Raw genomic sequence first — 21,928 nt, 5'->3', positions numbered from 1 at the left:
TACAGTACAGTACAGATACATTGGGAGATGTGAAGGTGAACATCTGCTAAATATGGGAGGTCATCTTGGGTCCTGGGATGGGGGTGAGGGAGGAGGTGTGGGGGCAAGCGTAGCACTTCCTGCAGTTGCAGGGGAAGGTGCCGGGTGTGGTGGGGTTGGAGGGGAGTGTGGAGCAGACATGGGAGTCACGGAGAGAGTGGTCTCTCCGGAAGGCAGACAAGGGTGGAGATGGAAAAATGTCCTTGGTGGTGGGGTCAGATTGTAGATGGCAGAAGTGTCGGAGGATGATGTGTTGTATCCGGAGGTTGGTGGGGTGATATGTGAGGACAGGGGGATTTTCTTAGGGCCGTTATTGCGGGGGCGGGGTATGAGGGATGTGTTGCGGGAAATGCGGGAGACGCGGTCAAGGGTGTTCTCGACCACTGTGGGGGGGGGAAGTTGTGGTCCTTGAAGAACGCGGACATCTGGGATGTGCGGGAGTGGAATGCCTCATCCTAGGATCAGATGCGGCGGAGGCGAAGGAATTGGGAACAAGGGATGGAATTTTTGCAGGAGGGTGGGTGGGAGGAGGTGTATTCTAGGTAGCTGTGGGAGTCAGTGGGCTTGAAGTGGACATCAGTTTCTAGCTGGTTGCCTGAGATGGAGACAGAGAGGTCCATGAAGGTGAGGGATGTGTTGGAGATGGCCCATGTGAACTTCAGGTTGGGGTGGAAGGTGTTGGTGAAGTGGATGAACTGTCCACCTGTCCGTCCTCCCTGGACTGAGCTACCCCCTCCCCACCTATACTCTCCTCTCCACCTATCTTCTACTCTATCCATCTTCGGTCCGCCTCCCCCTCTCTCCCTATTTATTCCAGTTCCCTCTCCTCATCCCCCTCTCTGATGAAGGGTCTAGGCCCGAAACATCAGCTTTAGTGCTCCTGAGATGCTGCTTGGTCTGCTGTGTTCATCCAGCTGCGCACTTTGTTATCTTGGATTCTCCAGCATCTGCAGTTCCCATTATCTCTTGTTAATAAGAAGTTCAGTCTAAAGTGGGTATTTTGTGTTTTCATAATACAAACTTCAAAAACCTGTCCGCACCAGGGTAACCATATGACATATTTTTATGGAAGACTGGAATACACTGTCTTAAAATGTACTTTGTTCTGGTTCACTTGAAGTGTTCAGAAGAAATTGTACTATTATCTGAAAAGGAAGAATATTCAGAGTTATGGGTAGAAGCCAGGAGAAATCACAAAGTGAATTCCTCATGCAGAGAGCTGGTGCAAACGTGATCGACTGAGCGACTCTCTGCACTGTAATGATTCTGTGATTCTGTGAAGTGCCGACCCTCAGAAACTAATTAAGTTAACATTTGCAAAATCTTGAAATATTTAAATGTCTACGGCCAAACAGCAGTCTGCTTATCATGTGTACATGCAGACTTTATCTTATTGTGAAATTCAATTTTGTTCATCAAGGTCATATCGTGGAAAAAACAAATGTTAATTGCAATTGGTCAGTTTATTCTTGGTAACGCTGTCAGCTTTGATATTTCATAGGAGTAGCATTGTTTGCAGCAAGGACGTTACTTAGTAGGATTTATGGATGATGCAGTTTAATCCTGTTTATTGCTTGTAGCTTTTGGGAGAAAAATCATGAAAACGTGAATGGTTTTAAGCAATGTTCTCTCAAAGCTGGCTGCTCCAAGATATTAAGTGTGGCAATTGGCACGCCGATCTCAGCATCGACCTTCAGTTCCAGAAGCCACTGTTGTGCACTTCCCTCGGAGGTCCTTGCAGCCTCAGGGAAAATTAGAGAGATCGCTGCTGTTCAAGCTTTCTTAAATCATTCATCATTATGTGGCTCAACCTCTGAGTCGGATTGTGGAGACAATAACCTGGAGTCATTTAAGGAACAGATGCAGTGATTGGGTAGGGAGATGTGGATTTAATGTTTTTCTTGGATAGATGTGTTTGGAGGTGTGACATTGCCTTTCTCATCCAAGCTTCTCTTGCCCTCATGTGGGATTTGAATATCAGGTGACTCAAGTACCACCATGATGAACAAATAATATTTCATTGCGATTTTACCCAAGAAAGCTATGGTTATTGATATGATCATTAACACAAGCACCAGCATTTCAAACTTCAAACCCCTGCTTATCCCTTATCTTGCATTATTCTGCCTCATGTATTTTCTTTATGATTGATGACATTCAACAACCACCCTTTCTGCTGTTTAATAGCATTTCTCTTATCTCATTTCTGCCTCTATTAATACCCTCTCACGAGCTTGGTCTGAGAAGGCTGAGGGGTGAACTAACAGTTAGTAACAATTTGGAAGGAACCCATTGTTCTTTTTGGGTGTGACCAAAGCAAGGGCTCATTAGTTTTAGATAATAAAGTGTGAAGCTGGATGAACACAGCAGGCCCAGCAGCATCTCAGGAGCACAAAAGCTGACGTTTCGGGCCTAGACCCGTCATCAGAGAGGGGGATGGGGTGAAGGTTCTGGAATAAATAGGGAGAGAGGGGGAGGCAGACCGAAGATGGAGAGAAAAGAAGATAGGTGCAGAGGAGAGTATAGGTGGGGAGGTAGGGAGGAGATAGGTCAGTCCATGGAAGACGGATAGGTCAAGGAGGTGGGATGAGGTTAGTAGGTAGGAGATGGGGGTGCGGCTTGGGGTGGGAGGAAGGGATGGGTGAGAGGAAGAACAGGTTAGGGAGGCAGAGACAGGCTGGACTGGTTTTGGGATGCAGTGGGTGGAGGGAAAGAGCTGGGCTGGTTGTGTGGTGCAGTGGGGGGATGGGACGAACTGGGCTGGTTTTGGGATGCGGTGGGGGAAGGGGAGATTTTGAAGCTGGTGAAGTCCACATTGATACCATTGGTCTGCAGGGTTCCCAAGCGGAATATGAGTTGCAGTTCCTGCAACCTTCGGGTGGCATCTGTAACTGATGTCCATTTCAAGCCCACCGACTCCCACAGCTACCTAGAATAAACCTCCTCCCACCCACCCTCCTGCAAAAATTCCATCCCCTATTCCCAATTCCTCCGCCTCCGCCGCATCTGCTCCCACGATAAGACATTCCACTCCCGCACAACCCAGATGTCCAAGTTCTTCAAGGACCGCAACTTTCCCCCCGCAGTGGTCGAGAACGCCCTTGACCACGTCTCCCGCATTTCCCACATCACATCCCTCACACCCCGCCCCCGCCACAACCACCCAAAGAGGATCCCCCTCATTCTCACCCACCACCCCACCAACCTCCGGATACAACGCGTCATCCTCCAACACTTCTGCCATCTACAATCCGACCCCACCACGCAAGACGTTTTTCCATCCCCACCCTTGTCTGCTTTCCGGAGAGACCACTCTCTCCATGACTCCCTTGTTTGCTCCACACTGCCCTCCAACCCCACCACACCCGGCACCTTCCCCTGTAACCGCAGGAAATGCTACACTTGCCCCCACACCTCCTCCCTCACCCCCATCCCAGGACCCAAGATGACTTTCCATATTAAGCAGCGGTTCACCTGCACATCTGCCAATGTGATATACTGTATCCGTTGTACCTGGTGTGGCTACCTCTACATTGGGAAACCAAGCGGAGTCTTGGGGACCGCTTTGCAGAACACCTCCGCTCGGTTCGCAATAAACAACTGCACCTCCCAGTCGCGAACCATTTCAGCTCCCCCTCCCATTCTTTCGATGACATGTCCATCATGGGCCTCCTGCAGTGCCACAATGATGCCACCCGAAGGTTGCAGGAACAGCAACTCATATTCCGCTTGGGAACCCTGCAGCCCAATGGTATCAATGTGGACTTCACCAGCTTCAAAATCTCCCCTTTCCCAACCGCATCCCAAAACCAGCCCAGTTCGTCCCCTCCCCCGACTGCACCACACAACCAGCCCAGCTCCTCCCCTCCACCCACTGCATCCTAAAACCAGTCCAACCTGTCTCTGCCTCCCTAACCTGTTCTTCCTCTCACCCATCCCTTCCTCCCACCCCAAGCCGCACCTCCATTTCCTACCTACTAACCTCACCCCGCCTCCTTGACCTGTCCGTCTTCCCTGGACTGACCTATCCCCTCCCTACCTCCCCACCTATACTCTCCTCTCCACCTATCTTCTTTTCTCTCCATCTTCGGTCCGCCTCCCCCTCTCTCCCTAATTATTCCAGAACCCTCACCCCATCCCCCTTTCTGATGAAGGGTCTAGGCCCGAAACGTCAGCTTTTGTGCTCCTGAGATGCTGCTGGGCCTGCTGTGTTCATCCAGCCTCACATTTTATTATTATGCTGCGTGGCCTGCAGTGTTCATCCAGCTTCACACTTTATTATCTTGGATTCTCCAGCATCTGCAGTTCCCATTATCGCTCATTAGTTTTAAGAATGTTGCTGAGTAAGCTGTGCAAGAGAAGCTATTTTAGCTGAACAGTGGGAATCACATAGAACTCAACATCACAGGTAGTAGTTAAGACAAATAGCATTGATGCATTTAAAGAGAAGGTGACTGAATATAGGGGAGGTAGGCATAAAGAATATGTTGATAGGTTAAATCAAACTGTGTGTACATAAGTGCTGGCATGAGCCATTTAAACCGAATGAGCAATTTCAATGTCTGAGCACTACAATTCTTAAAGTCAAACTTCATAAATCATTATTGGCATGCAACTTCTCACAGCTAAACAAAGTGCAGAAACCCAAGGGGAGGTGAAATTTAAACATATGTTTTTAAAGCAGCTTTTCATTGCAATTGCAATCCCTTCATTCAAAAGGATCAATTTAAACACCAGTGGCTTGTTTTGTTTTCCTGATGTGATATAAACCACTTTGACTTTGCTGTGAAAAGTACAACAGTCTTAATTTACTGGCAATTGACACATTGGTTAAGAATGTCTTGCAATGTTGGTTAATGAAAATTTCACGTGTGTAACAATAACTTGTAAATTTCTGTTCGCATCAATATGTAATATGAGTGCTGCATTAAAAACCCAGTTCTGGCACTAGCACTGGCACCTTTCTATGAGCGAGACTAGCTGCGCTGTACAGATCAGGAAGATCCCAGAATTAGTACCTCATTTGATTTCAGCATGAGGCCTTGACATGGAGGAAATTTTGGCCAGGCTTACTGCTCTCCTCACTATCCAGGACGCACTGCTGACAGTGCTTGACTGTAAACGTTGGGTGAGGACAGTATCAGGCTTGATTGTAATGCTTCTAGAGTCAGGTATCCAGTTAATATTCACTGCCGAGGCACATACATGATTAATAGCCTCAGCACTAGAGCTGTTTCTCCACCAGCATTGAATATATATTCAAAATAAATCAGAGTGGAGTGAAAATTGACAAAAAGAAATGAAAGTCTGTTACTGCTTATATTTTGATGATCTTTTTTGCCGGTCTTCAGTGTCTGGTGGCTATGGGAGAGGAATAGTGTACGAATGATAAAAATGTAGTTAATGGAAGCCGTGAAAACTAACAGCATGCCTATTCCCCGCAAATGTCATAGTGCTACCACGTTTTTCTTGCTTTTAGCAACCAAAAATAATCCACAAGGGGAACCAAACCTGCAGATTTGGGATCTTCAAACTGGACAATGTCTCAAGTCATTCTTCCAAAAGAAAATGCAAGGCTGGTAAATATGAGCGATTACAAGCAGTAATTGTTATTTTATGTTAGAGATATTTTTGAATCAACTTGTTTAGAGATGTCATTCCGCAGGACTGGAGGAGGTGGGACTAGAACCTGGGTCTCCTGTCTTGGAGTTAACAATGTGTGATGTATTATCAGTGCAGGAGTTGTACAGCCTATTTAAATGATATCATGAGCCTTTGAACTTGATTACTTTCTTCAGTCATCATGGACAAATAGCTTATTTAATCAAGGGTGGTTAATTCTCAAACCTTGAGAAGTTTTATCAGGAATATCCGAAATAAATATCATCACAGCTCGCAGATATGCTTCCTAATGACGCCTGGCTGTTTGGGTCAAGAGCTTTAGCAAAGGAAACTTGATGTTCAGAAGCAGTCATGTACATCTTGGGATAGCTTTAAAATTTGCCTGTTGAGGTGCAAAGGAATCGCCAGACATCAAAAAAGCAGCAAGGTCACTTAAGTTTGCTTTTGACTAGCCACATGACACAATGATTGAGGAGTTGTTGACTAACCATAACAATTAGTTTCAATCACGTTACTCTATTTCAGGCCCAGAAATGACATGAGATAAATGCTTAGAGCTCTGAGAGCCGTTTTTCCTTCCCAGCCTGCTAGACCTACCATGTAGAATAGCTCAAATTACAAAATGATTCCAGGTGTAGATATTTTTGTGTTGGTAAGGTGTTATACGTCGCACTTTCCCATCCAAAGTAAGCAAACTTCACACCTCTGGCAGCACCTGAGACCCAACTTTTCATAATTTCTTTGACTTCACCCGTGCAGAACTCAGTATGAGTGCAAAAGAACATGACTTGCCGGTTGTAGACCATCACTGACTCAACTCTCAATCCATCAGCAACAATGGCTGTCCACACAAGTTGTAGTGAAGTTGACTGTCTGAAGTGGGAACGTCATGGTGGTGAAGACAGGCAATGAAATGGCATCACAAAATTCAAGTACAAAATTTTAAACGTTTATATTGGGATCCCTAGCTGTGGAGAGACTAGCTAACCCCTTTGTAATGTTTTTAATTCAATAACAGAATTTACTTCTAGATGTTTATAAAATCGTGAGGGGCACGGAGAGGGTGAATGGTCAAAGTATTTTCCCCAGGGTAGGAGAGTCCAAAATCGGAGAGCATGGGTTTAAAGTGAGACGGGAAAGATTTAAAAGGTACCTGAGAGGGAACTTTTTCATGCAGAAGGTGGTAAGTTTATGGAGGAACTGCCAGAGGAAGCGGTGGAGGCTGGTAGAATTACAACATTTAACAGGCATCTGGATGGGTATATGATTAGGAAGGGTGTAGAGGGATATGGGCTGAATGCTGGCAAATGGGACTAGATTAATTTGGGTATCTGGTCGGCATGGACACGTCGGACTGAAGCGTCTGTTTCCGTGCTGTACATCGCTATGATTGTACTTCCCTGGGTCAAAATAGTTGCCTCTACTAGCAGATTTATGCTGCATTAGGAAGCAAATTAAGGAAGAGCTATCAAAGCATGGTGGTGAGATAGTGGAGAATAATCCCAGTGAAATGTAGAAAATATTTAACAATCCTTCGTATGCAGTATGAGCCGAGTGATTTTGAAAATCCAGTCTCTGATGTTTTAGTTGTTTGTGTTAATAGCTGTCTTTTTTTCCCCTTGTTTTAGGTGTCCCTGTTGGTCAGACAATGAAAGTATTTGTGCTCGAAATGTAAACAATGAAGTGCAGTTTTTTGAGAACAATGATTTTGGTATGTGACCTCTTCAGAATCACTGAGGAGCCCATTAAATTGTGCAAAATATTAGTCAGTGAATCTTGAATGTCATTATTACATACAGTGCTAGTTGTCAGAGTGTCTGTATAAAAAATATATTACGTATGTACTTAAAACAACTATTTTCAATGATGGTGTGATTTCACAGCAAGAGTGCTGATAAACTTAGCAATTTAGGGGTCACTACACATCAAATAGGTATAGAATTCTGTTTTTCTATATATGTATTGTAATTTATTCACGACAGCCTCAGTAGAAAATGGTCTCCACAGCTTAAAACAAAACATAAATTGTGCATAGTCCTCTCAAGGTAGACAAAGACATCATGTAATACTAAACCGTACCCACAAGATCCTCACTTCAATCCATGTGCCAAGATGGCTACCTTTGTTTGCGAGAACACCTTTGACATATCTAGGTTCAAATGAGAAAAGCAAAGCATGAGCTTTCTGTTAATTTTCACTGTCAGACACTAAAAAAGACTATTTAGGAGAAACAAAAACAAAGTTGCTGGAAAAGCTCGGCAGGTCTGGCAGCATCTGTGGAGAAAAAAATCAGAGTTAACGTTTCGGGTCCAGTGTCCCTTCCTCAGAACTGGACCCGAAATGTTAACTGAGCTTTTCTAGCAACTTTGTCATTGTTCCTGATTTACAGCATCCATAGTTCCTTCAGTTTCCATTTAGGAGAAGATCTGGAGGACTGCTCCTTGGCAAGAACTGATATTTTTTACAGAGAGGCTGGTAGAAAATTAAGATTTTGTTTTATAAAATGGTCACCCTGAAATCATTTTTAAATTGTAAAATTAAGCACAAGTTTATATAGATAGTGCATTTGGCAAATCTAATGTGATGTAAATTGAATTAGACTCTAAAAGAGGCATGTGTAATTTCCATTGAGGGCAGCTAGAGGTGGGCAATAAATGCTGGCCTTCCCAGGGACACTCAAATCCCTCATTGATTAAATTAAAAAGACTCCATAACTCACCGTTCCTGTCATCCACTTTATTCCATTTCTTCTCTTGTCCAAAATTGCGACTGGGACGCTGTACATACAGAAGGCTACGAGACAAAATTTCCTCATAATGTTTGCTCATATATAGATAATGTAATGGAACGTTACAAAACAACATTCTGTGGACCATTTTAAATAATGTTGATTTTCCCCAATTCAGGTAAAATAGCGAACAAACTCCATTTGCAGAACGTAGCAGATTTTGCTTTGTCACCAGGAGCTCAGCCCTGCAAGGTACTTCATCATTCACTTCTACTTGTTATGTGTTTTGCTCATTATTTTCCACTAGTACATTTATAAGGATGTTTGTTGTTGAGTAAAACCATTTCGTAGTTAGAATTATAGAAGTATTTTAAGGTTGGCTGCTTATTTTGATTAATTTAACTGCGACATTTATTTTGCGTATCTTGCTTCTGTGAGAAATGAGAAAGTACATTTAGCTTATTCCAGCTCAAATTACCCACCACAACTCCAATATCCTTCCATCACCCCAATCAGTTTCATTGCAGAATCCACCTGTACTTCAAATTATTCTTGGATTCATTCCTAGCATCAGTCACTCCTTATGTGATGCACTTAGAATTGTAGAATCATAGAATCCCTGCAGTAGCAATTTAGCATGGCCAATCTACCTCACCTGCACATTTTTGGACTGTGGGAGGAAACTGGAGCACCCGGAGAACATGGGGAGAATGTGCACACAGACACTCACCCAAGAGTGGAATCGAACCCGGGTCCCTGGTGCTGTGAGGCAGCAGTGCTAGCCACTGAGCCACCATACCACCGTGTTCTTAGCGCCAATCTAATGTTTGTCTTTTGATGATTTGAACCTTTCTCCCCTGAGCTACAGGTACAATTTAATGTGAATTTACCTTTCCCAGATTATTTATATTTACATACACAGCATTTACATAGAATGTACAAAAGGAAAATTTGGTCTGAACCAAGACATTAATTCTTGTGGTCCCCTCTGCTGCTCCTACGTTGTCCCCAACAGCAGAGGAAAATCCCAAATTTTGCCAATTTTCACTATAATTTAACCATACACCATCAGGGGTCAGCCTTGTGATTTTTCTCCGCACAGCCTCCAGAACTTTAATGGCTCTGTGGCTCAGCATCTAAATCCTACTCATTTGGGGGTCAGTTAGCTCAATTGGCTGGACAGCTGATTTCTAATGCAGAGTGACGCCAATGGCATAGGTCAGCCGAGGTCACCATGAAAGCGTTAGCTTTTCGACCTCCCCTGTAACATGAGAACAGCCCTGGGAGCATGGTGACTTCACTTCAATTCATTTACACTCGCTTATAAAAATACACAATAAGCAGGTGGCATGGTGGCTCAGCGGTTAGTACTGCAGCCACACAGCGCCAGGGACCCAGGTTCACTTCCATCCTCAGGTGACTGTCAGTGTGGAGTTTGCACATTCTCCCCGTGCCTGAGTGGTTTCCTCTGGGTGCTCCAGTTTCCTCCTATGGTCCAAAGATGTGCAGGTTAGGTGGATTGGCTGCACCAAATTGTCCCAAACTGTCCAGGGATGTGTAGATTAGGTGGATTAGCCAAGGTAAATGCAAGGTTACAGAGATAGGATAGGGTGTTGGGACTAGGTTAAATGCTGTTCGGAGGGTCGATGTGGATTTGATGGGTTGAATGGCCTGCTTTCACACTGTCGGGAATGATTCCAGGGGCAAATGGAGACCATATGGCTTTGTCAGGTCTGCTCCACCATTCTCTCTGATCATGGCTGATCTTGGGCTTGAATTCAATTTTTCTACCTACTCCCTATATCCTTTGGTTTCCTGAGATACCAAAAGTCTTTCTATCCAGTGTTCTACATACTCTGCGATTGAGCATCCATAACCCTCTGGGGTAGAGAATTCCAAAGATCCACACCTTTTGAATGCAGTAAATTTTCATAATCTCTACAAAATTATCAGCTCCTCACTTAAAACTGTGCCCCAAGTATTTTAGATGCCCCAACCACTGGAAACCATCTCTCAGTCTACCCTATCGAATTTCTTCAGAATCTTGCATATGCGAGATCACTTCTCAGTTTTCTAAACTCCAGAAAATACAGGTCTAATTTTCTCCATGACTAAACATGGCCCAGCCACCTGACCACAGGAACTAATTTAATGAAGTTTTCTTGTATTACCTGCAATGCAAATTTACCATTACTTGGCTGAAGTGACCAGAGCTGCAGATGGTGTTCCAGATATGGTCTTGCCAAAACCCCGTAGAATTGTGGCAAGACTTACTCTTGTATTCAAATCTTCTTGAAGTAAATGCCACCATGTTATTTGCTTTCATAAATTGCCTGCTGTACCTGCACTTTAACTTCAAAGAACAAAGAACACAGAAAGTTACAGCAAGGAACAGACCCTTCGGCCCTCCAAGGCTGCGCCAATCCAGATCCTCTACCTAAACCTGTCACCTGTTTTCCAAGGATCTGTATCCCTCTGCTCCCTGCCCATTCGTATATCTGTCTAGATACATCTTAAATGATGCTATCATGCCCGCCTGTACCACCTCCGCTGGCAACGCCTTCCAGGCACCCACCACCTTCTGCGAAGAACTTTCCACACACATCACCCTTACACTTTTCCCCTCTTGCCTTGAAATCATGACACCCTGGTGTCCCCCACTCTGGGGGAGAAACTTCTTTCTATCCACAGTGTCTATATCTCTCATGATTTTGTAGGCCTCAATCAGGCCCCCCCACCTCAACCTCCGTCTTTCTAATGTAAATAATCCTAATCTACTCAACCTCTCTTCATAGCTAGCACCCTCCATACCAGGCAACATCCTGGTGAACCTCCTCTGCACCCTCTCCAAAGCATCCACATCCTTTTGGTAATGTGGCAATTCAGAACTGTACACAGTGTTCCAAATGTAGTTGAACCAAGGTCCTATACAACTGTAACATGACCTGCCAACTCTTGTACTCAGTACCCCGTCTGATGAATGAAAGCATGCCGTATGCCTTCTTGACCACTCTATCGACCTGCATTGCCATCTTCAGGGTTCAGTGGACCTGAATACCCATATCTCCCTGTGCATCAGTTTTCCCCAGGGCTTTTCCATTTACCATATAATTCGCTCTTGAATTGGATCTTCCAAAATGCATCATCTCGCATTTGCCCAGATTGAACTCCATCTGCCATTTATCCGCCCAACTCTCCAGTCTATCTATATTCTGCTGTAATCTCTGATAATCCCCTTCTCTATCTGCTCCTCCACCAATCTCAGCGTCATCTGCGACACCGTCCCAACACGGATCCCTGTGGAACACCACTGGTCACAATTCTCCATTTTAAGAAACTCCCTTCTACTACAACTCTCTGTCTGCTGTTGCCCAGCCAGTTCTCTATCCATCTAGCTAGTACACCCTGGACCCCATGCGACTTCACTTTCTCCATCACCCTCCCATGGGGAGCCTTATCAAATGCCTTACTGAAGCCCATGTGTGTGACATCTACAGCCCTTCCCTCATCTATTAACTTTGTCACTTCCTCAAAGAATTCAATAAAGTTGGTAAGACATGACCTTCCCTGCACAAAGCCATGCTGCCTATCACTAATAAGCCCATTTTCTTCCAAATGTAAATAGATCCTATCCCTCAGTATCTTCTCCAGCAGCTTCCCTACCACTGATGTCAAATTCACCAGTCTACAATTACCTGGATTATGCTTGCTACCCTTCTTAAACAAGGGGGCAACATTAGCAATTCTCCAGTCCTCCGGGACCTCACCATGCTCAAAGACGCTGCAAAGACATCTGTTAAGGCCCCAGCTATTTCGTCTCTTGCTTCCCTCAGTAACCTGGGATAGATCCCATCCAGACCTGGGGACTTGTCCATCCTAATGCCTTTTAGAATACCAAACAGTTACCTCCTCGTTTTGTTGACTTGACCAAGAGTAAACAAACGCCTGTCTCTAACCTCAACATCCGTCATGTCCCTTTCCTCGGTGAATACCAACGCAAAGTGCTCATTTAGAATCTCACTCATTTTCTCTGACTCCTCACACAACTTCCTTCCTTTGACCTTGAGTGCTCTTTCTCTAGTTACCTTCTTGCTCCTTATATATGAATAAAAGGCTTTGGGATTTTCCTTAATCCTGTTTGCTAAAAATATTTCATGACCCCTTTTAGCCCTCTTAATCCTTTGTTCCAGATTGGTACTACTTTCCTAATATTCTTCCAAAGTTTTGTCTGTTTTCAGTTGCCTAGACATTATGAATGCTTCCTTTTCCGTCTTTGCTAGTCTCAGAATTTCACCTGTCATCCATGGTTCTCTACTATGCTCTTTCTATCCCTCATTTTCACAGGGACATGTCTGTTCTGCACTCTAATCAACCTCTCTTTAAAAGCCTCCCACATACAAATGTGGATTTACCCTCAAACAGCTGCTCCCAATCCACATTCCCTAGGTCCTGCTGAATTTTGCTATAGTTGGCCTTCTCCCAATTTAGCACTCTTCCTTTAGAACCACTCTCGTCTTTGTCCATGAGTATTCTAAAACTTACGGAATTATGATCACTATTCCCAAAGTAATCCTCTACTGAAATTCAACCATCTGGCCAGGCTCATTCCCCAACACCAGGTCCAGTATGGTCCCTTTCCGAGTTGGACTATTTACATACTGCTCTACAAAACCCTCCTGGACGCTCCTTACAAATTCTGATCCATCCACACCTCTAACACTAAGTGGATCCCAGTCAATGTTGGGAAAATTAAAATCTCCCATCACCACCACCCAGTTGCTCCTACATCTTTCCATAATCTGTCTACATATTTGTACCTCAATCTCATCTTTGCTGTTGGGAGGCCTGTAGTACAGCCCCAATATTGTTACCGCACTCTTCCTATTTCTGAGCTCTGCCCATATTGCCTCACTGCTTGAGCTCTCCATAGTGCCATCCTTCAGCACAGCTGTGATATCCTCTTTGACCAGTAATGCAACTTCTCCACCCCTTTTCCTTCCCCTCTGCCTTATCCGCTGCCCAAATATATCAGATTACTCACCTTCCCAGAGTGCAGTTCCACTGCTCCCACTCAACTCTGCTGTCGAAATGAAGAACTTACCTTCCCGGCAGGACCTTGGTCCTCGCTGTCACCGATCCCGCTGCTGCTGCTGCAAAAATGGAGGCTGCTGAATCCATGGGGTAAGTATTTAAATGGGAAACATACCTTCCCAGCAGCCCCCTCGTATTTGCTCTCATCGTTCCCACTGCTGCTGCAAAAATGCTACGTTCTTTGTCTGACCACAGTCAGAATTCTTTGAGCACCAATATTTACAAGTTTTAAAAGTTCTGCTTTTCTACTGTGAATTACTTTACACTTTCCCACATGAAAATTGTGTCATTTTATTGCCCCACTCTTAAGCCTGCCTACGTGTGTTCTTCCCAAGCTTGCTTTCCACTTAGCTTTGTATCATCAGCAAACTTTGATATATTACTGTCTTTATCACTATCTAAATCATGAATGTAGCCTGTAAATAGCTGAGGCCCAAGTAATGACACTTGCCGTACTACAGAAGTAACATTCTATCAGCTAGAAAAGGCTACATTGATGTCCACTGTCTGCTTTTTGTTTCCTAACTAATCCCCTTCCAGTTCTGATATATTACACAACTACTCCATGACCCTTTGAGGTCCAGGGCTTTTGTTATATGTCAAGCTACTTAATTTGGCAAAAAATGTTTGCCTGTAATGTTAGACATCATAAAACAATGCTTTTTAAAATAATAAATAAAAGTTAATAAAACTCTTCTTCGGTCACCTTCTCCTCTACGCCCATTTCTTTGGACAAGAGTCCTCTCCCTGTCCCAAAGTCCCCTTTGCCCAGCTTCAACCCTCTGCCTCCACCTGCACCCCTCCCTTTCCAGCAATTTCTATTTTTGTCTATGATTTACATTATCCACAGTTTTTTTTTGTTTTTAAATAAAAGTTAATATTAGAAATATCCCCTAATTCTGCTCTGTTTCACAGTCTCCCTGCCTTTTCTTTAATTGGTGAGAAGTGTTAGAATTTTCAGTAGAATTTTCAATAGCGTCAGTCGTGACAATTCACACTGACGGCTTGGAGTTGTGCTTTCCATGCCATTGTTTGTGCATTTATGATTAACGCCCCATTGCAGTCACCTAACATGACACATTTAACGTTAGCTTGCAAAAGAAGCGGAGGAACGTGTCCATGGAACATACCAATACTTGAGGCAGACAGGAAGCCTGTGTAGACATCAGAGTTTAAATGGAAGACAAAATTACATCAAGCTTAGCATACTGCAGAAGGAAGCAAAGCAGAAAGAAAAATGGTGACACGATGTATATGAGAGTTGGGGATATCTGCCCTTTCTTTATGAAGTGGGGATATCTGGCAGTAGGGTGACGGTGTCTTTTTATTTGGTGCTGATGTCCTTACATCAAGTGGTGAGAATCTGTACATGATGTAGTAGATGTCTGCACAAGCGATAGAATCAAATACAAATTTAGAATTGACCAGACCCTACCTTTTTCTTACCGTAAAAGGTTGCAGTTTACGTGCCTGGATCTAAGGGTGCACCATCATTTGTTCGATTATACCAGTACCCCAACTTCGAAGGTCCTGCCTCTGCCTTGGCAAATAAAAGTTTTTTTAAGGCTGACAAAGTGACAATGCTTTGGAATAAAAAAGGTAAGGTTTACTTGAATTGAAAATAACACTTGGGGCTGAATTTTACATTCTCCCATTGGCAGGTTTGCTGTCCATGAAATTCCTCGGATGGTCTTCCCACCAGGCATCTGTCTGCTCTGACCTCTTCACAGTAACATGGGTGAAGCCAAGGCCAGCCTGTCCACCCATTCCAACCAAATTGAAGCCCTTGAGTGGCCTATTTGTACCAGATTAAATGGGCCAAATCACTTCTTCCTACTCTATACTAATTATTTTACCTATGGGCTATTTCCTGCTCAGCCTCATTTTGCAGGGAAGTGGAAGGTAACACTGCTCAGGCAGTATGGAGAGGTGGAGGGATTGTCTCCATTCAACAGTAGGGTGGTGAGGGGGTCTTTGCCCTCCAGTGCCACAAGGCCTTCTCAGTCTCTCCATCTTCACCCTCCTCAGCCCAGTCACCTGGGTCTCACCTTTCATCCCTGCCCTGAGGTTTCAATAATTACCTGATCTTTGGATACCTGAGACTCCGACCCTGTGAACAGCTTGCAGTCTCAGTCCAGTCCATTTCAGTTTTTTGTACTGCTAGAATGAGAAAGCAGGTGGTCCACGTAATTGCTGTCTGAGCTGGAATTTCTGACTGAATGAGGGACGGAGAGAACATCCTGCTGAACGTTTTCTGTATCCTCTTTAAAGCCTCCACGTTCCTCTGTTGTAACCAGAACTGTATGCAATATTCCAAATGTGGTCGAAAAAATAGCTCAATACAACTGCAACATGCCTCACCAATTTTTATACTCTGTATCTCAAGCAATGAAGGCAAGCATGCTATACACCTTCTTGATGAGCTTACCCACTTGTTTTGTCACTTTCAGAGAACTGTGGACCTGTACACACTTAGATCCCTCAGTATGTAATCCTTCTGAGTGTTCTGCCGTTTACTGTATTAGACCTTCCAACATGTATCATCTCACATTTGCCTGAATTAAACTCCATCTGCCATTTCTCCATCCAAGTTTCCAGCCTATCTATGTCCTGCTGTATCCTCTGGCAATCCTCCTCACTATCCGTAGCTCCAATCTTTATGTCATCTGCAAAATTACTAATCAGGCCACCCACATTCTCCTCAAACTCATTTATAGATATTACCAATAACTTTGGTCCCAGCTCTGATCCTGTTTGGGAGCATGGTGGCTCAGTAGTTAGCACTGCAGCCTCACAGCGCCGGGGACCCGGGTTCGATTCCAACCTCGGATGACTGTGTGGAGTTTGCACATTCTCCCTGTGTCTGTGTGGGTTTCCTTCGGGTGCTCTGGTTTCTTCCCACAGTCCAAAATGTGCAGGCTAGGTGGATCAGCAATGCTAAATTGCCCGTAGTGTTCAGGGGTATGTGGGTTATCGGGGGATGGGTCTGGGTGTGATGCTTCAAGGGGCGGTGTGGACTTGTTGGGAATCTAATCTGATCCCTGTGGAACGCCAGATCACCAATTCATAAAAACACTCTTCCACCACTACTGTCTGCCTTCTATGACCAAGCCAGTTCAGTATCCATCTTACTAGTGCACCCTGGCTATCACGTGACTTCACCTTTTATATCAGGCTGCTGTGATGGACTTTGTCAAAGGCCTTACTGAAGTCCATATAGACAACATCTACCACCCTGCCCTCATCAAACATTTCCGTCACTTCCTCCAAAAACTCAATCAAGTTTTGAGACACAGCCTCCCCTGCACAAAGCCTTGCTGCCTATCAGTAACAAGTCCATATTTTTTCCAAATATTAATAAATCCTCTCCCTAAGTATCTTCGCCAATAAAGGATAGCAAAGATGATTCTCGATAGGAGTGAGAGAGACAGGGTAGTTGTCATGGGGGCTTCAACTTTCCAAATATTAACTGGGAACACCATAGTTCGAGTACTATAGATGGGTCAGTTTTTGTCCAGTGTGTGCAGGAGGGCTTCCTAACACAGTATGTAGATAGGCCAACAAGGGGCGAAGCCACATTAGATTTGGTACTGGGTAATGAGCCTGGCCAGGTGTTAGATTTGGAAGTAAGTGAGCACTTTGGTGATAGCGATCACAATTCTGTTATGTTTACTTTAGTGATAGAATGGGATAGGTGTATACCACTGGGGAAGAGTTATAGCTGGAGGAAAGGCAATTACGATGAGATTAGGCAAGATTTAGGGAGCATAGGATGGGGAAGGATACTGCAGGGGATGGGCACATTAGAAATGTGGAGCTTATTCAAGGAAAAGCTCCTGTGTGTCCTAGATAAGTATGTACCTGTCAGGCAGGGAGGAAGCTGTAGAGTGCGGGAGCCGTGGTTTACGAAGGAGGTGGAATCTCTGGTCAAGAGGAAGAAGAAGGCTTATGTTAGGATGAGATGTGAAGGCTCAGTTAGGGCATTTGAGGGCTACGAGGTAGCCAGGAAAGACCTAAAGAGAGAGCTCAGAAGAGCCAGGAGGAGACATGAGAAGTTGTTGGCGGATAGGATCAGGGTAAACCCTAAGGCCTTCTATAGGTATTTAAGGAATAAAAGAATGACGAAAGTAAGATTAGGCCCAATCAAGGATAGTAGTGGTAAGTTGTGTGTGGAGTCAGATGAGTTAGGGGAAGTGCTAAATGAATATTTTTCGACAGTATTCACTCTAGAAAACGACAATGTTGTCGAGGAGAATACTGAGATACAGGCTACTAGAGTAGGTGGGATTGAGGTTCACAAGGAAGTATTAGAAATCCTTCAGAGGGTGAAGATAGATATGTCCCTGGGCTGGATGGGATTTATCCTCGGATCCTCTGGGAAGCCAGGGAGGAGATTGCCGAGCCTTTGACATTGATCTTTAACTCATCATTGTCTACAGGAATAGTGCCAGATGACTGGAGGATAGCAAATGTGGTTCCCCTGTTCAAGAAGGGGAGTAGAGACAACCCTGGTAATTATAGACCAGTGAGCCTTACCTCAGTTGTTGGTAAAGTGTTGGAAAAGGTTATAAGGGTTAGGATTTATAATCATCTAGAAAAGAATAAATTGATTAGGGAGAGTCAGCACGGTTTTGTGAGGGGAAGGTCGTGCCTCACAAACCTTATTGAGTTCTTTGAGAAAGTGACCAAACAGGTAGATGAGAGTAAACCGGTTGATGTGGTGTATATGGATTTCAGCAAGGCGTTCGATAAGGTTCCCCACAATAGGCTATTATACAAAATGCGGAGGAATGGAATTGTGGGAGATATAGCAGTTTGGATTGGAAATTGGCTTGCTGAAAGAAGACAGAGGGTGGTAGTTGATGGGAAATGTTCATCCTGGAGACCAGTTACTAGTGGTGTACCGCAAGGGTCGGTGTTGGGTCCACTGTTGTTTGTCATTTTTATAAATGACCTGGATTGAGGGCGTGGAAGGATGGGTTAGTAAATTTGCAGACGACACTAAGGTCAGTGGAGTTGTGGATAGTGACGAAGGATGTTGAAGATTGCTGAGAGACATAGATAAGCTGCAGAGCTGGGCTGAGAGGTGGCAAATGGAGTTTAATGCAGACAAGTGTGAGGTGATGCACTTTGATAGGAGTAACTGGAAGGCAAAGTACTGGGCTAATGGTCAGATTCTTAGTAGTGTAGCTGAGCAGAGAGATCTCGGTGTCCATGTACACAGATCCTTGAAAGTTGCCACCCAGGTTGACAGGGCTGTTAAGAAGGCATTCAGTGTTTTAGCTTTTATTAATAGAGGAATCGAGTTCCGGAACCAAGAGGTTCTGGTGAAGCTGTACAAAACTCTGGTGCGGCCGCACTTGGAGTATCGTGTACAGTTCTGGTCACCGCATTATAAGAAGGATGTGGAAGCTTTGGAAAGGGTGCAGAGGAGATTTACTAGGATGTTGCCTGGTATGGAGGGAAGGTCTTACGAGGAAAGGCTGAGGGACTTGAAGCTGTTTTCATTAGAGAGAAGAAGATTGAGAGGTGACTTAATTGAAACATATAAAGTAATCAGAGGGGTGGATAGGGAGACCCTTTTTCCTAGGATGGTGACGGCGAGCATGAGGGGGCATAGCTTTAAATTGAGGGGTGAAAGATATAGGATAGATGTCAGAGGTAGTTTCTTTACTCAGAGTAGTAAGGGAATAGAACGCTTTGCCTGCAACGGTAGTAGATTTGCCAACTTTAGGTACATTTAAGTCGTCATTGGATAAGCATACGGACGTACATGGAATAGTGTAGGGTAGATGGGCTTGAGATCGGTATGACAGGTCGGCACAACATCGAGGTCCGAAGGGCCTGTACTGTGCTGTAATGTTCTATGTTCTATGTTCTAATTTCCCTACTACTGACATGTGGCTCACTGACGTGTAATTTCATGGGTTACCCTTGTTCTCCTCCTTCAACAAAGGGACAACATTGGCCACTCTCCAGTCGTCTGGGATCTCACCTGTAACTAAGGAGTATACAAAGATTTTGTACAAGGTCCCAGCAATTCCCTCCCTCATGTCCTTCACTATTGAGGGATAGATCCTATCAGATCCTGCGGACTTGTATCCGTTAATGCTTTTCAAAACGTCAAACCATTTTTATATCAATATATTCTAGAATATTCATGTACCCCTCTTTATACTCACCACTCGCCATGTCCTTCCCCTTTTGTGAATACCGATACAAAGTAGTTGTTAAGGACCTCACCCACTTCCTCTGACTCCACGCATAAAATACCTCCTTTGTCCTTGAGTGGACCTACACTTGCCCTAGCTACAGTCTTGTTCCTTATATACATATAAAATGCCTTGGGATTTTCCTTAATCTTGGTTGCCAAGATCACTTTTTGCCTATCAAACTCCTTATTTAAGTTCTTTACTGCTATCTTTATATTTCTCAAGGGCTCTGTCTGTCTTCAGTTTCCTAACCCTTATAAATGGCTCCTTTTTCCCTCTGACTAAGCTCACAATTACTCTTATCATCCAAGGATCCTGACTGTTGCCCTCCTTATCCTTCACTTTCACAGGATCGTGCTGGCCCTGGACTTTAATCAACTGGCCTTTAAAAGATTCCCACATGACAGATATGAATTTACCCCCAAATAGCACCCTCAATCTACATTCTCCATAATCTTTGTATAAGTATGCCATATTTGCAGTGAGTTGTAGTTAAGACATATTGCATTAAGCTGAAATATTGTCTAGCCGGTTTGGGTGCTCAATACATACTGAGTGGGGAAAAATCTTTCCCCTTGAAGGTTTACGAATACCAAAATTAGCAGAATGCTTGAACTGGTTCAACTGACTGCGATGGTCAGTGTGTTTGACTCAAGACCCTCCAATCAATGAAGGGATAAATGCAAATTTTTAAAGCATTTATTAAGTATGCTACACTTTAATGTAGCCTGAATCTCATTCCAAATAGTCAAGGTTTAGCCTTTTGCCTTGGTTCTTTAGGCTCATTTGTTGCAAGGCAAAAACAAGCTGTTTGTATGTTCAGTCACTAAAATCAGATGAGCACACCTTTTCACATTTGTCTTGGCTGTTGCTGGGTCCTCCTTTATTTTTCCTCACTCCTCCTCCAAGATTGTGGTACTGAGAATGGGAATTCTCCCTGTGGAGACATCATGGGCCAAAGGGCCTGTTAATGATATGAACCCATTTTCTGTGGCTCTGATGCCGAATGTGGCCATCTTGTGGCCTCAGAGCCAAATTAAATTTCATTGTTTTGGCTGTGTCAGTATTTTGACATTATTGGTCATTGAATTTCTTAAGCTAATGTAAGTTGCAGAGCAATACTGTTCCCTTTTCAGTTCTATTAAGTTACTGCTCTGAATTTTTTGACTTCAGATTTTGGGATTTCTGTTTCAAAGAAGGAACTCAGCAAGTGACCACTCAAACATAAAGACATAACAATAACTTTTTGGATGCCATAATCACCCATCGTTGTATCAAACCACACTGCGAATAATGTTCCAGAAGGTCACAATAGCACTGTTGCAATTCTCCTGTCAGTTCGAGAGAGAGAGAGAGAGAAATGAGACAGAGTTCTTGCTTTCTGATCACTATTCAGTAAACCCTGATAGAAAGTACAAGTGTGAATTGTTGGGTAAGGATATAATTTGGGATATCAGTTTTATATCTCCACTACCTACCTGAACTGTTCTGAGGAATGGTCACCGGACCTGAAACGTTAACTTTGATTTTTCCTTCACAGCTGCTGCCAGACCTGCTGAGCTTTTCCAGCAACTTTGTGTTTGTTCCTGCTTTACAGCATCGGCAGTTCTTTCAGCTTTTGTTTCACATTTTACTGTTGGGTAAGGGTCGTGTGAAGTACCCTGAGGTATTTCAAAGGTGTTAAGTACTATGTTGATGCAATTTGGTGCATGCCTGAGATTTTTCATAGGTGCTGTCTTCCTTCAGGAACTGCTGTATTGGTGATAGCCAGCACGGATGTGGACAAGTCTGGAGCATCATATTATGGTGAACAAACCCTGCACTATATAGCATCTAATGGAGAAAGTGCATTAGTGCAACTGCGTATGTATTCTTTTTTCACGTTTGTTTTTTCAGAATATATTCTGAGAGCTATTAATGTCTGTTGGTTGTTTGGTGAGTAGAAGCAAACTTTTCTTGCTTAAGGAAATCTATTTGTTACAAAACAGTATCGAGGATATTGTTTAAAAATTCAGTCATGGTGTGTGTGTGCGCGCATTGCTGGCTGGGCAGCATTAATTGCTGATCCCCAGTTGCCCTTAAAAAGGTGATGGTGAGTTGACTTCTTGAATTGTTGCAGCCCACTTGATGGAGGTGGACCCACAATGCTATTACAGAGGGAGTTCCAGGAATTTGACCCCACGATGCTGAATGAAGAAGGGCAATATATTTCCAAGTCATGATACTGTATGGCTTG

The 21,928-nt window shown here is 43.9% G+C and overlaps 1 protein-coding gene across 2 annotated transcripts in view; it reads left to right on the top strand.

Annotated features, from left to right (window-relative positions):
• eif2a (eukaryotic translation initiation factor 2A) overlaps positions 1-21,928 on the top strand; it is a 67,686-nt gene that overhangs the window by 24,247 nt on the left and 21,511 nt on the right. For both annotated transcript variants that reach the window (XM_048541796.2, XM_048541794.2), the window contains exons 5-9: positions 5,519-5,618; positions 7,290-7,372; positions 8,568-8,641; positions 14,935-15,079; positions 21,439-21,555. In XM_048541796.2, coding sequence (XP_048397753.1) covers positions 5,519-5,618; positions 7,290-7,372; positions 8,568-8,641; positions 14,935-15,079; positions 21,439-21,555 — 519 coding nt within the window. The remainder of the gene's footprint in view (positions 1-5,518; positions 5,619-7,289; positions 7,373-8,567; positions 8,642-14,934; positions 15,080-21,438; positions 21,556-21,928) is intronic.

This window comes from Stegostoma tigrinum, chromosome 14 (genome assembly GCF_030684315.1).
Source record: "Stegostoma tigrinum isolate sSteTig4 chromosome 14, sSteTig4.hap1, whole genome shotgun sequence".
Classification (NCBI taxonomy): domain Eukaryota; kingdom Metazoa; phylum Chordata; class Chondrichthyes; order Orectolobiformes; family Stegostomatidae; genus Stegostoma; species Stegostoma tigrinum.
The sequence above is the reverse complement of the archived record's forward strand: the minus strand, read 5'-3'. Positions and strand labels throughout refer to the sequence as shown.